This window comes from Corvus kubaryi, unplaced genomic scaffold (genome assembly GCF_017639235.1).
Source record: "Corvus kubaryi isolate FWS band 111438036 unplaced genomic scaffold, C.kubaryi_AGA036_p1.0 37398, whole genome shotgun sequence".
NCBI classification, from domain to species: domain Eukaryota; kingdom Metazoa; phylum Chordata; class Aves; order Passeriformes; family Corvidae; genus Corvus; species Corvus kubaryi.
Genome location: NW_024581137.1, coordinates 12,456,397 through 12,474,525, shown reverse-complemented (window position 1 = coordinate 12,474,525; position 18,129 = coordinate 12,456,397). Strand labels below are relative to the sequence as shown.

Genomic DNA, 18,129 nt, shown 5'->3' with positions numbered 1-18,129 from the left:
CAGCACACGGAGACATTAAAATAAATATTTAAATAAAGACACTTAAATAAGTGTCCTGTGACATTCAACTTTTTTTAAGCATTGTAAAGACCCAAGTATAAACTGAGAGGTACCTGAGAATATAGGTCAAAAGCAACATCTGCATCACAAGGAATGGGTACGAGAAACTTTCACGAAGAGGTGGAGTCCACATAACACGAGTGCACTAAAAATAAGAACTGGGTTAGATGGCAACATTCACTGATAAATTTCCATAAAGCCATGCATTTGTATTTTAAAATGAATGACTACAGATACTCCAATAAAGCAAAAACCAAGCTACACAAGGTTTTAGTCAGAAAGGTAAAAATCCAAGCCAGGAAACAGAAAAGAGGAAGGAAAAGCAAATGGCTTCCATACTTGAGGCCTAATATGCACTGTTTAATTAAAATAGATCACTGCTTTTCCAAAATGAAATGTGGCAGCTAGACAACATCCAGGAAAAAAGCCGGACAACAGCTGCTTGTCCCTGGTTCTGCTGAAATTATCAACTCTTCCAGGTAAATCACTCTTAAATTCAGGCAGTGCCTTGCCACACTTGGAGACAGTGAGCGGGGAAATAATCTGAAGGATAAACCAATATACTCCTCATTATGCTAGAGCTCTCTATGTTATAAACACTTCACATTTCTATTAGCAACAGCATGTTAAGTATAAAATCTGAAGCTGCCCTCCAAAACAGGCCAGTACACTAAACTCATGAAATTAAGTTCACACAGACCCTATACTACTTATACATAACTTATGTGTTCCACTCTTTAACCCTGATAAAGCAAAGTGTAATACAGTGAAGTCAACTGAACAGGTTTTTTCATTAATTCCTTAATGAATGGGGTTCCTGACAAATAAATAAAGGGCCTCATAGCAGATGGCTCAGGTACAACTGTTGTCCCCAATGTTTATATCCAGCTCTTTATAAAAAGTGCTTGCACTGACCATAAAGAAGAACAAATACAACTTTATAGGACTACTTTGACATAAAAAAAATGGGTTCAAAGTGGCTATCCATAGATTTGCTTTAAAAATTAGAAGCAGGTTCTTTATGACTACAGGAGAAAAATGTAATTCATCTTAGCATGGACTGTAATGAATCGACGAAAAGCTTGTAGGATACTGTTGCCAGGATGCTCCTTCTTCTTTGCTTCCTAGAATCTTTAAACCATTTTTCAAAACATTGTTTTACCAAAGAAGTCACTATAATCAACATTATATAATTCCTTGCTTATTGTCTTGTTCTTTCCCAAACATGTTAAATTAATAGTGTAAAATAAAAGCAAAGTACAGAAACCCATCACATTAATCACAGTCCCTGATGTCTAGAGGCACTCTCTCTAGAAGCTCCACCAATTATCATTAAAATAAACCTTTCATAAATATATGTACTAATGTGCTGTCCTCAGCTGACTGCACAGATGTGATGAGTTAATTTTTTTTTAATAAGCAATAAATATAATCATGATTATTCTAAAGCAGTGTAGTCATTTTGAATATTTTTCAAGACTACAGCAACATTTGATTTACCAAATCTTATGACACTGGAGGAGATAAGACAGGAAAAAAATGACAAGCATTTACAACCATAAAAAGGAAGCATTACCTTAAAAGCGGATTGACTAACGTGGGCTATGCTACTTTTCTATATTTGGAATGTAATGCTAAACTCAATCATCTGTGGATGATTTATCAAGGCTGTAAACTCACTTTGCTGCAGGTAGAAATAGATCAGATTTTTCTAAGTTTGAAGTCATTAAAACACAGTAGCACAAGCACAGCACAAATAAAAACATACAGCTTTAGGGTCACTAGCTCAAAGCCAGAGAGCATTTTACAAACCACTTTTACACAGCATTAGAGCTGAGATACCAAGATTTGCAGATCAGGATTACTCGTGTAGCTCAGTCCTAGCCTTCCCAAATAGGAAAGGAAATTTTTAGCAGCTGGTCTAGCTCGACTGCACACACTGCCGACCCACACGAGATGATCTGCACATAATCAGAGGTGTATCGAAGAGCTGGGTATTTCTTACACACGGGCACACCCACAGCATGGGATTCAACAGAGCACCTGCTGAGGAGAGACCACCCCTGTGCCTGGAACTACATGTACTACCATAACTATATACACAACCATATCAAGTGAGTCTGAGTTATTTCATGCAGCTACAGTCCAAACACAAAGTGCCAGCTGGGACCCAACGCTGCACCTCTGCAAGTAATTCCTACTGTTCTCCAGAAATCCATACAGCTGAGCCTGAGTCAGGGTTGCCTTACTTCAGCTCTACCTAAACCCAGACTTCATCTGTGTAGAGCTATGCAGATCTGATTTCATACCATTCTCCAAAATACATTATCTGTGCTTTTTCCCTAAGTCAAGTCATTCACAGAGAGAGAGAAGCTCTCCTACAGTCTCCTATGGATAGAATCCTTGTACCACAGTGAAATAAATGTTCATTCTCATCATTGCTCCCACTACCTGGGAGTTTTCAACATGTTTCCTTCTGAAGTTACACTTGCCACCTTCACAGACCCAGCAAAACAGTGCCTATTCTATCAGTATTCCCTAGCAAAGGATAAAACATCATTTCACTTCAGGATGCCGTTAAGAATAGAAATCCACATAAAATGTTGTGTTTACACTTGCAGAACACAAAAGAAGTTTAGCAACTCTAATGGTTACCTAGTCTCAACCAGGCAGTTCAACATCCATGGGTGACAATGCTTTAAAATACTTAAATTCTTGAATGCTTAAATTCTTTAAACATCCTCCATGCATCCATGGGGAATATTTAAAGAAAAACATTTGAAATGAAACTTGAAAATAAAATAGCTATTCCATCACACAGATTTTTGTCTTATAAGAAAACTGTCAAAGCTTACTGTGAATGGAAGCATCTTTAATTCTGTTATGTACAACAGTGTTCTTACTACTCAGCATTCTCTATCAAGTTCAGCTCAGTAAAATAGGAAAACAAAACATAAATTCAACCCCAAACTAAATTATACGTAATTAATTTCCATTTAGAAGACCTTTAAAAATTTCCATTCGTAAAATGAACACTAAGAAAAAAATTCAAAAAACCCACCAAAACTGCCCAAGGGAATCAGAATAAAAGCTATCAATTTTCTTCCAAAATACAAAACAATGACATGAACAGCATTAACTGGGAAAACCAGGAGAGATATTCTAAATGACAGTTCCTTTTTTTTTTCCTGCAATGCAGCTGACTTAAGTTTAGCACTGGAAACCTTCATATACATACACTATTTCTAAATTCTGTGTATCCTGGGTACAGTATATCAGTAACACAGAGGTTTCTTTGCACTTTTCTTTGTATTGATGAATTTCCAGTAAAATATATAGCAATTTAAAGAACCTTCTGAAGCTTACTCATATGGTACATGAAGCCCAGTTATGTGTGGAATGGGCATGAAAATAGAGTATTCTGATGTTTTGAAACTTGAAGGCGTTGTGCTACTAAGTTTCAATCTCAGGACCAATTTACAATATATTACCTGCTGATTTTTTATTTTAAGCACTGAACTGACAGAAGACTGTGCTATGCATTTTCCAGTCATAGTCTATTTAGCTTTCAATTGTGTCTTATTCATTAATTTTATTTGAATTTAAGTTATTTAAATTCAATCTCAAATAAATATGCAACATCACTACATTTAATGAAATAAGAATTAGCTTAAACTTCAACAATAATTTTAAAAAAAGGGCTGGGGGGGAGGGAGACCTACCTCTCCATGATTGAAAAAGAAACACAACACAGTAACAAGGCCTCCTAGACGACTCCCACTGTGAAAAGAAGAGGAAAAATAGGTACAACAGAATCTTATAATGGTCAATGTTGCTTAAAAAATGTGAAGCAGCACTTGTGTACAGCTAAGTTTATTGGGGGGAAGGGAAGAATGCTTTCAAGTACCAAAGGAAGGCAATCAACTGAGTACATACAATATTAAAATACTAGTTAGTCAGACAGTGTTTGTTTCAGAGCAAACCAGTTCTTCATACATCAACTCTTTTCTGCAGAACACCAATTTTAATGTTAATAACTTGGAAAACAGTTATTCCACTGCTCATAAATTTTGGTTTAGATCATTACATCTGGTGCTTTTAAAAACCAGGTGATATAAATGCAGTACTTCTTCCCTAAGATGTAGAGCAGTAAATTTCAGAATCTGCATGCTCAGTCACCCTAACAGAAAATTTTGGTCTCAATCTAAAGATTAATTTTGGGTAATCAAATCAAGCACATTCAAAAAAACACACTTTAAAATTAACTCATTATATGGTGAATGCAAGATGCAATTTAATTTTTATGTGAAATACTGTGATGTTAACATGAGGAAGCTTTTTAAGCCCTTGACTTAAGGATTTTTTCCATTTCCAAACCAATCAAATTCACCAATTGAATAAACAGCAAAACTAAACCCAAAGATATTACTTAGATTTATTCCATTTCAAAAGAGCAATACATTTGTTTGAACAGATTTGTAATTACTCAAGTTATATGATACAAAGCAAAGAACATTTTTGTGCCCTCAAGTTCACTACTACTCTGAATGACAGATTATGCCATTTTTGCTACTAAACAAAAGCAGCAGCCAGTTGTTAAGATTCTTAAAAAAAACCAAAAACAAACCAACCAAACAAAAAAAAAAAATCAACCACACACAAAAAAAAAAGTCAACCAAAAAAACCCCCTTCAAATCCCCTCAGATCCTTCACTCATCACTAATATACAAGTCAAACAGAACCAGTAGGTTCTGGGTACAAAATCTGAGGATTAAAGATACCAACTGAGTGGTAAAACAATCTCCAGGAATTGTGCACTCTTGCACGTAAAACTCAACCTTACATCCTATGAATTCCAAAAGCTTCAACACTAATATGAAAAATGAGAAAAAGAATGTGCTTAACATTAAAAATGTTATCCCTAGAAACAAAACAAAAATTCGCAAAAAACCATGCCAAACCAGAAACAAAACTCAAGGTCTGTGCTTTCTAAAGAAAGTACTGGGAAATAAAGAGCTCAGTGATTTTTCCAATGACATTCATATATAAAATGTGAATTTCTGTATAACTCCCTTAAGAGAAATACTACAAGTTAATGACACAAATATTCAAAGTTTACCTATTTCCTCAAAACATGCACTAGGCAACTTCCTCTTTCTACTGACAGTATCTGCCCTGGGCTATTCCTCATTTGAACTAGCAGCACATGCTTCAGAGACAGAAAGAAAGAAAAAAACCCATGACAATGAAGCCAGAAAATGAATGAGGGGGGGAAAACCAATCACATCTCTCAGAGGAAAATATTGCTGCCTTTGACTTTTTGGCAAAACCAACACATGAAAACAGACGTAAACAGAAAACGTATTTCCACTTCTGTTTTTCTGCTGAATGTAGAATCTATTTTTGTATGAAAATGTATTACAGTTCCTGAAATGTAAGGACAGATGCTGAAAACACAAATTTATAGAAAAAGGGAAGTGCATACAATTTGTCCAAAAGAATGCATTATGTCAAAAAATATGTTGCCTTCTCAGTTAAGTTAAAATGGAAATACATGCAAATACGACTTGAGGCAAAGCACTGGGAAAACCCCAGTCTTGGTTAAAAGTACACTGTCATTCAACTTGTGTTTAAAAATGAGTTACAGTGATAATTTTAAGAGCAGAAATATGTCAAAAGCTGTTTAAAACACATACAGCATCTAGTTTTATCCACAACCTGGTGGTATCAATGAGATACCACCTCACTGAAATTTTCCACAATTTTTTTCCAGCATCATAATTTATTTGAGGCAAAAAGCTTTTCTATTTCAGTAATTTTTAGTGACAACATATATGTAAAAAAAAAGCACTACTGCTGTACAAACAGATAATCAATGTCCCATAAAAATATTTTTACATTCACTTTTTCAAATTTTGTCTAAAAACTGACAGCTAGTACCAACTAAAAAGCTCAGTCTCAACTGCCTTACCTGAGGTATGTACCGTATATGAAGAACAGTGACATCATGAATCCATTCAATAGAAAAATCACAGCAACATAAAAGGAAGCAGGGTCTCCCAACCCTAACAAAAACCAGTTAATATATATTGTCAAATATAGAAGAAAGGCCATATTGGTTATAAAGCACCATGCAATCAGTATACTATCTTAATATATCTATATTATATATACACTATCAGTATAGTATCTCAATTTATCTACAGAAAGAGACAATTAAAAAAACAAAGTAAATGTCATTAAGACTATTGCGAAGATTCAGTCAGAAGACCACAGCTTTGGAAAAAACCAGGAGGAGCAGGGGTAGACATAGCACTGGGGCAGTCAGTGACAGAATAAGCCAAGAGGGATGCATTAACTGCAGAGAAAAACCTGTGAGGTTTAGAAGGCAGAAGTACTACTAAGAATATTCTCTAGACTATGTTTTGACTTCATAGAGCTTTTTAGAACAGGTTTGTTAATCCTAGACTTTCACTTCCCATCTCTTGCAGGAGTAAATCCACCTTTAAACGTATCACACACAATGCTCTTTGCTTCCTTTGTTTCATTATAAGCCAAGATATTTTTCAGTAATGCACGTCTTCCAATTTATTCATTAACAGACACTTCTGCGCTCGCTCTTCTGCTGTTATTCTCTTTACCATTTCTTTAAATCCTCCTGGCTCTAATCATTTCAGCAATACAGCATAAAATGCCTTATTCATTAAAGTGAATGGCAGCAAAACTTCATAGTTTCATATGCAGAACTGATTATTCCCCATTGCTGAAAATAAAGCAAGACAGTTTTCTAAAGTAAGATGATGATATGCTCACCAAACACAGCAGTCTCAATAGCTGGTGGTTCTGTTGGTTTTGTTTTTATGAAAAACAGGAATGAAAGGTTGTATACTGTCTATTGTTTCTTACAAAATTAGAGAAAGTGAACCATTCAAGCTCTGAAGTTCTTACAGCCTTTGTGCAAAGGAAAAACACTAACCTGTCATCACACAAAGGCATTTTAAATGATAAAATGAAACAACTTCACAAACTATTATTCAGCTTGAACTGACTGTAGAACACCTTGAAAGCACTTCTTGGTAAGACACTTTTATTGTTTAATACTTACTTGACAAGCCAATATTTCAAATGTGGAAAAAAACCCCCAAAACCCGAAAAACAAAAAAGTAGCAGTGTCCTTGCTTTGGTGTCAAAATCAAAGTATAAGGTTGAAATTCTTATGCTTAATAGTAGGTCATGAGAAGATGATTCTTCTCAGCAGAATCACTAAGTAAGATTTCTCTAAAAAATCTCAAAAACGGAGGGGGGAAATCTTGAAATGTAGGAACTCGGAATGTATTTGGGATCCTTCGGAAGTTACACAAATTAATACATGTACAGTAGGCTTCCAATTACACTTATGACATCTTATTCTTTGTAACAATCCAACATTATGAAGGCTCAGATCATAACTGTGAAGTTTCAAAGTCCAGGATAGGAATTCAATCTAGGCAGAAGGAGTTATCTAATAAGCAAAACCCACATTTTCACCCTTGGTAACACAGGAGTATTTATTATTTCTGAAATACATAAAGCCACAATTGTATGCTTCCAAGGACAAACCATGATAAAACAGAATTTACCTTCACAGCTTTCAACAGGACTAAGCCCTTTTCCTCTATTTACAGTCCAACATGTCTTTGTTGGTACACCAAGGAAATCCATAATGGTGGTGTACATGCGGTACCAGCTGGCGAGGACCACCTAGGAAGAAAACAGGATTTGAAGTTTCTGCCCAGAGTAACCTCTCATGACAACTCGCCCTCATCCAGGATTATTTTCAAACTCAGAATTTATCTCAGCAATTTAGCACTTTTGACCATAATTTCCTAAAGGCATCTAACAGACCAAGTATTCATTAATAGACTAAAATTATTCCTATTGATATTTAGATGCTTTTTAACAGAAATAATTTCATGCATCAAGCTGCAATACTCAGAAAAAAACCCCTATGTATTTCATCATCTGGAAGGTTCCTTATTTGAGTATTTTTGTTTGTCAGATATTAAAATCATAGATGTTGTTGACAGAGGACAGTTGACCAAATTGAAGCCATTAAAGTCAATTAATTTTTTTGCACCTGGCAAGAATATTAGAGGACCTAATCTTTAGGATTTTTACTCTGTTAAATTTTGATAGGTTAATTTTAAGCATGCATTACAAAGGGCTTCCAGATGCAATGTACAAGAGCATTTCCATTTTCCATGCAAAGGCTGTCATGTTCTTGTAACAACAGCTCAATTAAATCTCAACACCTGACACAGAAAACATCAGTACTTTACACACAGAAAAAATGACAACTCATCTCACAGCAAAGTCATTAGTTAATAACATTACTAAGCTATTCTGTCAGGATATAACTGACTTTATAGAGTTCATAAATGAGTAATGTGGCCATTCCAGTTGAACTGCTTTGAAAGTTATAACCCAGGGGTTCCCAGAATGACAATATGTTTCACCACTGCAGTATTAGCTGTCTCTGCCCTGTGTCACAGAAAACATATATAAGAAAGATGATTCTTTCTTTTCGTTCCCCATACAATTAATAAAACTCTTATGTCACTTCTATCTTGAAGAAGGGCAAGAAGGAAAAACAGACAATGCGTTTGAGAATGTGATGGAGTAAATCCTCCTGGAAGCCACTTCCAAACATACAAAGGACAAAAAAGTGATTTGAAGCAATCAGCATGGATTTACAAAGGTGGAATCACAGCTGCCCAACTTTATAACCTTCTGAGATGACTGTCTTGATAGATAAGGAGATAGCTGCGGATATTTTTTTAATCTGGTGCCAATCTGTTCTACTTCTTAAGACTAGATGATGGCACAAGGGAACATCTTCAGCAAGTCTTCAGGATAAATACGGGAAGGAGTGACTGATCCTTGTGGTGCCACTTGGAGGGACCTCAAAAGGCAGGAGAAATGGGCCAACAAGAATCTTCCCAACAGGGAAATGCAAAGTCCTACACTGGGGACAAACACCACTGTGCACCAGTACAGTTGGAAGCTGACCACCTAGAAAGCAGTTTTGCAGAAAAGGATCTGTGAGTCCTGGTGGACAATTTGTACTAGAGCCAGCAACAAGCCCTTGATGCTAAAAAAGCCAAATATATCATCAGCTGTATGTCACCAGGACAAGAGAGGCAACTCTTCCCCTCTACTCAGCACTGCTAAGACTGTATCTGCAGTGCTGAATCCAGTTCTGGGCTGGCCAAGACAAGCAGAACATAGAATAAAAGTGACTCAGATAGACTCTTTTAGGTTGACAAGAGAAGAGACAATTAGCACAAATTCAAATACAGGAAATTCCATTTATACACAGGAAAAAAACTTTCTTAATTTGGGAGCTGTCAAACACTGGAACAAGCTGCCCAGAGGTGGAGTATATTCAAAACGGAACTGGAGATGACCCTGAGTGACCTGCTCTACTTCACCCTGGTTCGAGCAGCGTTCAGACTAGACGACCTTCAGACAGCCCTTCCAACCTCAACTGTTCTGCGATTCTAAAATTCATTAATTGTTAACACCAAGGCTTCAATCATCATGGCTTCATCTGGGGCCTTCACACCCTCCCAATGTAAATTCTATATATTTAAAATACGACTACATCTTTCTAGACTAAGACTCCGTGCCTCAACATTGTGCTTTACAAAGTACAGTATCCTGAATTCCTGGAAGCGTTCTGAACATCTGTGCCCAGGCGCTTCTGGCAGTGCACGTGCGCATACATGAAGCAGACACCTGCCCCATCTCCAGACAGATATCAATAGGCCTGGAGAACCAAATCAGCATCTTTCCTCTTATCACCTGAATGTGCTTTGTTAGGGACATCTGTATAGCAAATTTGCATCACCAGCCCCGAAGCTGACATTACCCAAGCACATAAAGCATTCTTGCCGAACCAATGTTGTACCAAAAAAAAAAATCCAATAATTAGTTTATCAACTTAACCTTTTTATGCCACAAGTGCCTGTGTCTGCTGCAAATTTTACAAGTGAATACTCCCTAAAAAGGTATCAGGTTAGGTAATTGAAGCAAAAAACCCCATTTTTTTGTCAAAAGCTACTTTACGTGACACAGTTAACATGGGCATAAAAATGGAAGCAAATCAGTAAGTGGTGCAAAATTGCTAGGTCAGTTGGAGCACAGTGATGTTTCTGGAAATTCTACTGTTCCGTATTAGATAAGGCAGTAAATGCAGAACCAGGAGAACAAAAGCCTAGCTTTCAGACCCAGGAGATCTCTGCGGACAAGGACAGTCCTTTGCTATAAAAGAACATGTAGAAAAGTCAAGCCCTTTTACTAGCTGCATTCGAGTGTGCACTTTAAAGCCAACTACGTGGATCTTTGCAACACTCCTCATTTCACCTCACATTTTCATTATCACCACCACACACAGAAATATAAACTGTTCCATAACAACAAACATCCAGAGAGCAAACTTTACACCTTATCTCTCCACCACAGAAACTAACACATTGTCTCTCTGCCATTCTGCATCAGAAATGAAAACACCACATTTACTAGAACAACCTGACTTATGGAGCAAATACTTGGAAAATCAACTTTATTGGGATCATAACATTGTACAGCTACAAGGACTACCTTGTTGCTTTCGATAGATTTTTTTACTGCTTATGTGTATAATTTACATAAATGATGCATTGATTGCTATAGACTTATTTTACTTTTTTTTTCCTTTTTTTGAAGTTTTCAAGGCTAGTACTGGCTGTACATGCAAGGGAATTGTTTTATTTTTCTTAATTAAACATCCTGTTTAGCAATGGGATTTCCAGACTGGTTTTGATGAAATTAATTTTAAAATCTACTAAACAAACAAACATTTTATTAAAATTCAGCCTTAGTGCTACTAATGGGCTGAAACAGCTGGAAAGATCCCAAAATATCAAACAGGAAATGAAACACTTTCAGGAAGCATGGCTGGATACTGAGCATCAAAAGGAAACATTTTACTGCCAAGAAATAAATCCACAAGCATCTTCTCACCACCCAGCCCTATTATAATCAAAAGAAAATTCTATAAATTCAGACAACATATTTCAAATGTCAAGTTGCACCTACTGACGGTTTTATAAATACAGTTATGTGGAAACAGAAGTATTCAAGAAATACTTAAAAAAACCTCCAAAGAACTATTTATCTAGGAAGGCTAGACATTGAACAGTAAATGACTAAAAGGAGCAGAGAAGACTATTTGTCTGCTTTGCATGCCCACACAGGCACAGAAGAGATGAATGAATTCATACCTTATCACCAAGTTCTGAGAGTCAATATAATCCTAGAAAACTCTGAATGAACAGACAAGCCTACACATTTTGCACTGTAATCAACCTAGTGCTCTTACAGAATGTCAGCCAGTATACCTGATTGCTCTTGTTTTGATTTCATTATCTAATTTACTTAAGTCATCTTTCAGGATGATACTGATGAGTCTTTAAGTTCATTTGACCAGTTATCTCTGATATTTGAAAGTCAGACTCTAGCTGAAGTCAATAAATCTTTGTCAGCTAAAGGAAACAACTCTTTAGTATTCAAATTATGTTCATAATGTGGCATTTCTAGAACTGAATTGCAATCCCTTTGGAGTTAAAAAAAAATTCCAAGCAAACCCTAAACATGTGAGAGGGCAACAAAAAGTGCTCATCTATACAGCATTTAGTTCTAGAGCAAGGACTTAAGAAGCAAATGAAACCACTATGTGCAACTTGTACAAATACATGCACACCAAGAACTTGTACACATACAGTTCCTGGAAACAGCTCTGCTCGAACAGAGCAGGAGAATGAGTATAAAAGCTAGTACCCAACAATCACAGCCATTATTAGCTGGTTCTCATAAAAATAAGCTGCTGCTGACACATGAAATAACAGAAATGTACCTTAACCAAAGGAATCTTCCCTTTGCAAAATGTTTGAGACACACTGGCAAAACCTTAAGAGACAGAAACCTCAACATTTCTATACTTAAAACACATGTTCTTTTTACTGACAAAAAAGCAGAGTAGAAATGTGAGCTAACCAGGTAACAAGTTTAACACTAAGTAAGTTCAAAACAACAGCAGTCAGTCTTCCACACAGGAATTTCCTCTGCAACATCGAAGTAAACTTAGCACTCGTGGATTTCACAGCCACCATGAACTCTGAAGTGTTTAATTCTGTCAGTTTTGTATGTCCTACACACAACTGAAAACAAAATAACCTCTTGCAACCTGTATCACTACAGTCATTATTGTCACATACTACTGATAATTCACATGTCTTATTTCCTGAAGTACATCATGTCAGCAAGCTACCTGCTTTCAGGGAAAAGAACAAAAGAAGGCAAGAAGTATAGAACTGGTCTGCAACTTTAGGGCACAAAATACTAAGATCTAGACAGCTTTCACATTTGATTGAAAATACTTGAAGTTTGGAAATTGATCACAATGTATGAAGTAACTTTCTCATTTGAAATCTGGAACTGAAGTACAGTATTTAAGCAACACTTCATTAGTCACTGTATCTTTACAATCATAGTTTCCAGAGTAACATTTCTTACAAATTTGTAGTCAAAGCTTAAACAACAAAAGATTTGCAGAAGGTATTATATTTAAAACATAGCTCACCTCTGGGTAAAGATTGAACCTTTTTAAGGTGTTAATCACTAAAGGATATTCAGTTAGTCTGTCATTCATAATTGCGCATACTCCATTCCAAAACGATGGTGCCTCAATAATGATCTTGAAGTAGGAATAATAAAGACCCTACAGGAGAACAGATTTATTATTTACAATTAAAGACATCACTTCTGCTTCAGGAACCCCTGTATGCAAGCTTCATTTTAAAACAAATTTCGTAATGCAACAAACAGGACAGGCTTATTGAAGATGACTATCCAGTTTTTCAAATCTCTTCTATTACTGCCACCGCAACAAGCAATGTGGGTTTCTTTCCACTTTGTTTCATAGCATACCTCGAAATCTCTCATTTGGGCTGGTAACTACACATTAGCATAGTATTTCACAAATCTCAAAATAAAAGCAGACAAAAGCTGTGTGTGTGTGTACACACACACACACACACGTATATATATGCCAACATTTATTAATTGAAAAAATATTAAGAAAAGGCCGCTGCATGACAAGACTATAACTGAAGCAAGGTATAAGGTACTTGCAGTTTTTCTATTTTGGGTCCTCCAGAATCATACTTTTAGATTATATTGTAAGTGAACTGTGAAGTGATACACCCATAGGGATCAGCTGTAAGTCACACAAATACTCTGCACACAAAAGTGTAATGCACAGTAGTTGAAAGAGATCAATATGCATACTTATGCAGAATGTATTAAGAAATTTTGGGAAGCCCATGATCAGATTACAGACAGAAGTTTTCCAAACACTGAAACATAATCTAACCATTTCTGTGCGAAAAGCCATTTCTCTTTCTAGTGTTGACAGGTGAGAAAAATGACGGTCATTTTCAAAAAGAGTTGTTATGTGACACCTGCCAAAAAATAACAACAATTAAAATGGAATAAAGAGGTCATAGACACCAAAGAACATTCAATGAATACCCCAAGTTTACTTACAAATTGCTATTGTAATTTACTCATATATTATACCAATATTGTCATCTATCCAGATAATTTTAAATTGAAAAAATATGAACACAAAGTATTTATTAAATTCTCTTATGGCATTAGTAATAATATAATAATGCTATATATTATATATAATACTGTAATGTATTTTAATTTAAGTGCAGACACTTAATGATTAAGCAGAAATTTTTCATCTGAAAAGCAGGCTTCACTCGTCTCTGAACAGGCTTAAGAAACCTTTCACATCAGCTTCACAAGAACAGAATTGTTCAGCTCAGAGATAATTTAGTCTTGAGAGGAAAGTTCTAAATATAAATTATCCCAATATCTTCTCTAAAAATAACTAAAAATTATATTTTTATTATTTTAAAATACTATATTACTCTGAAGCAATAAATTTAACCTTACCAATGTAGGACTCCTGCAAAAACAGCTGTAAAGAAAACAAAAGGTGTGAAGTTACTCAAATATTTAAATAACTGAACATGAAATCGTGTTCACTGCAGTAGTTGCAGTACTACTTCAGAGGTGCAAAGAAGGTACTCAAGACTCCAGCAAACAGAAGACTAGGAACATCTGAATAAACCTTCACGGCCTGGTCTTTGAAAATTTTCTGTGGTATTCAGCACTAGGCAGTGTTTCCACCTATATCCTGCATCATTCAAGCTGACCCACCAGTATCTAATGCACACATTTCAGTTATCAACAACAAGACTGAATTACAAGCATTTTTAAAAATAAGAATAAATATTTTTAGCATTTTTATGATGCCTGCTGTGACTGGTCACTCAGCTCCTGCTTAGATTTTCACTAACTCATGCTAAGTCCTGAAGCACGCTACAAGCCATGCTGCTAGGTCAAAGCAAGGGCAACAAACAGGCAGGACCTGGTGGCCTGAAAGGGCTTAAGGTCACTCTGCAGCCATTATCACCTGCAGCCTACTGTCTCCTGCACCTCCTGGTGTATTGATCATCTGGCAGTTTCTTCAGAATGGAAGCTCATGGAAAGGCTATAGACCAAACTTCCAAGCATTAAGGTGTAAACACATCAGCTTAGCCAAAAAGTTTCTGAAGGAGATCCAGCAGCAGCTGAACTCCTGAGGCTTTCATGCTTCTCAGTGTGATACAGGGGATGCCAGCATCATGATGAAAAAGGAAGGATGAACACTCCCACCATCATCCAGGTAATTATTTTGCTGAGAGGTACACAAGTTAGAAGTTTCAAGTTGAATTAGAGAACTTTTGAGTTCAAAACCTCATTACTTAAATGATGAATTAGTGAATTCCTATGTTAGACTACTCTGTACAAAGTGGACTGGCCCTTGTTCGTCACGTCTGTTTGTTTTCTTTCCCCATGGACTCATAAAATAAATTTTAATTTACAGAACACACTGTAAATATGAGAAATCCAAATGGACCATGACAACCAACACAAATCTAACTGAGACTATAATTGCTAAAAAAAAGATAGACTCTGCACGCAGTAAAATTCCATTTGCCCATTTGAAGACTATCTACACTGCTGCCATGTAGGTACAGAACATGGGAGGTAATCTGAAGGACAAAGGGAAGAGAAAAATGCTGATAAATCAGTGAGGTAACACTCTAGGTCTCTGACCTCTGGAGCATGACAAGGTCCAGAAAGAGCAGGAACCACTCCATTTTGCTTGGGCAGCACTGACAACATATGCAGCTTACCATGGAAGCAAAGCCTGCATGAGTGAGGGATAATGTGAAGGTATTTAGAGGGACCATGGTGCTCTTCCTAGACTGAAGGTGTCTCTAGTTGCTCTCTAGGCACAGAGTGGCTTTCTGCCATAGATAGATCTGGCAGACTAGTTGTCTTTAATCTACGAAAATCTTCATGGTGAATGAAGATCCCTCATTCACATAGGCTGTATGGAGCAGAGAGAAACTGGAGAGGACAACCACTCTTCCTGCTTACACCCAGCTGTGGCCAGAAAGGTGCTGAGTACTGTGTCCCTCTCCAGGGTGCTGACTGGCACACACCTTCCCCCGTTCCAGCACCCAGACACTGTCGTTGCCTCTCTGAAGATGTGGAATGGGTGAAGTTGCTTGGACATTGGTAAAATACACAGCAATGCCTGCATGCTGTCATGGTCTGAGAGTTAGTGAACATACATTTGTTCAGGCTGCATGTTACAAGACTAGGATTGTCTGTTTCTGGAAAGCAACAGCAATAAGAGAAAGAAAAACACCTTTGCAAATCCACTAAATTTATGTGGAATGGGAGTGGACTTAATGTGCACTTCATGCCCTAGTATATATACCCAATATATATATTCCATATATATAGTCTGTATATTCCTCCAACACAGAGCCTGGAAGTGCTGTTGACAGTACTTGTTATCATGATCTCCATAAGGTCCATAACTGCAGTTTGTTGCATTATGACCTAATTTTAAAATTAAAGTTTTGTATGTGAAGAAGTCCAAGGTGAAGCTGGCTAAGATAAAAAAAAAAATTTAAAAACCCCAAAAACACCCAAACAAGCAACAACAAAAAAATACCACCACAAAACAAAAAGAAAGACGGAAAAAAAATTACCTAAAAAAAATTTCTAAACTAGCTGCTGGTGCAATTTAACAACATTGACCTCATGCTAAACACTTTGCACAAAAGTTGAGGTGGTACTATACCACACTGAAACTTCCTTCAGAATTTTACAGCTCCACTTCCATCACTGAAGTAGGTTTTGCAAAGACAAGCCTGGGTTCCAGTTGGAAAACGAAGACCTCAATCTTTCACTTAAAACTTCACCTTTTTTTATACTTTGTAGAAAAAAAATCAGTATAAGCAGAACTTAATGTTTTAGGAAAGGTTCGGGAGCTCCAGGGGTTATTTTTATACTAAGGACATTTACTTTAGTTCTCAAGGAAAGCAGCAAATGTCTTTTTCAGAAAAGCAGGTATTGATGTGACATGGAATTCCAGGTAAGCACATTAGCTCTATCAGCAATGCAGCAAACCATATTCCATACAAAAATCACGTTTTGCAGTAATTGTATGGAAAGAAACAGAGCAGCCCATACCTTTCTTAGTTATTGCTTATTAAGTAATAGTTACACATTTGTACACGGCATTATTTCATTTCTCAGCAACATTCCTGAGATTCCCAGTAAGATTAGATGCTGAAATACATTCGCATATAAACACATCCCAGCTATAAAAAAATAACAATTTTAAAACAGATCACATGTTAGGTAAGAATATACAGTAAAGTCCAATGCGTATTAGTTGCCCGTACTGTTCATTAACTCAAATTCATGTTGATCCAAATAAGGCAAATATGCGGTATTTTACTGATGCAAATAAATTATCTATTATTATGGAAATTACATTTCACATCCAGACATACCACTTATTTCATAGAGGAAACAATATCTTTAAATCTGATTCTTCCCTTCAGTAAATGCTTTATTGAAAGTCAATGCAGTAAGTGTAAATACATTCACAGTTATTCTGGAGAATTTCATATACATTTTCACAGTATCATTCTATTATCAGTACAAAGTCAAGACCTTTCATAATCACACAGCAATTTATGTTAATTACTCATATTCCAAGAGACAATGGGCTTAATTCATAGACTTCCACTCTAAGTCCAAATCAGCATTTTTCAACAGACTGCATTAAGCCAGCTTCTGATGGAAAACATGCCGTTCAGCTCTGTTAAATTACCATCCTTTGATCCCATTAATGTCCCTACTGGAGAGGGAATGAAGGAGGGGACAGGAAGGGAATACTATAGTTCTAATGCTGTAAACACTTACACAGCTACTATGTACTTGAACTTGCAGATGCCATTTTCTCACCCAGCCTAAGAATCCCTAAAAGCAAAGCATATGATAAGATTTTTGCAGACTAGGGATATTATATAAAATCTGATAGATTTCCTATTTTTGCCTGTGTGCCATTCTAAGAAAAGCAATATGAATGGCATATAAAAAGGATTCTGATTCTGGCAATTAAATACTGAAGAATAAAGCCATCCTTGGCTTTATTTACCAAGAGAACAACAAATGCTGAGATACTGTAATCCAACAGGATGTGAAGAGTACAATAAACTGCTTCATATTTTTCAAATATCCACAAAGTGATCAGGTAGGAATATAGCAGAACTGAAAACAATGAGGAACCTGCAAGTATTGACTACTTCTGCAGCTTAGTCAAGTTGTTACATTTTTAGATTCTGTGCAATATAATAAGGGTGTCTTCAGGAATAAGGCCTCAAGTCAATGGTCATTATGAAAAAAAAAACCTAACAACATAATAGGGTGAAGTGTTGTATAAGAACATCCTTGAAAGTCTGACAACTTTACTGCTGCACATAAATTGGAGATAATTCATAAGAGAAAAAAATTCACACTTTATAATTAAACCAGCTCCAGCTGTGGGAGCCTCTGTTTTTA

The 18,129-nt window shown here is 36.3% G+C and overlaps 1 protein-coding gene across 1 annotated transcript in view; it reads right to left on the bottom strand.

Moving 5' to 3' along the window:
• Positions 1 to 18,129, bottom strand: part of DPY19L1 (dpy-19 like C-mannosyltransferase 1) — a 45,339-nt gene that overhangs the window by 24,658 nt on the left and 2,552 nt on the right. Inside the window, exons 3-9 of the mRNA XM_042043443.1 lie at positions 14,107 to 14,131; positions 13,514 to 13,601; positions 12,722 to 12,859; positions 7,680 to 7,800; positions 6,032 to 6,125; positions 3,783 to 3,840; positions 114 to 205 (exon numbers count right to left, since the gene is read on the bottom strand). Coding sequence (XP_041899377.1) covers positions 114 to 205; positions 3,783 to 3,840; positions 6,032 to 6,125; positions 7,680 to 7,800; positions 12,722 to 12,859; positions 13,514 to 13,601; positions 14,107 to 14,131 — 616 coding nt within the window. The remainder of the gene's footprint in view (positions 1 to 113; positions 206 to 3,782; positions 3,841 to 6,031; positions 6,126 to 7,679; positions 7,801 to 12,721; positions 12,860 to 13,513; positions 13,602 to 14,106; positions 14,132 to 18,129) is intronic.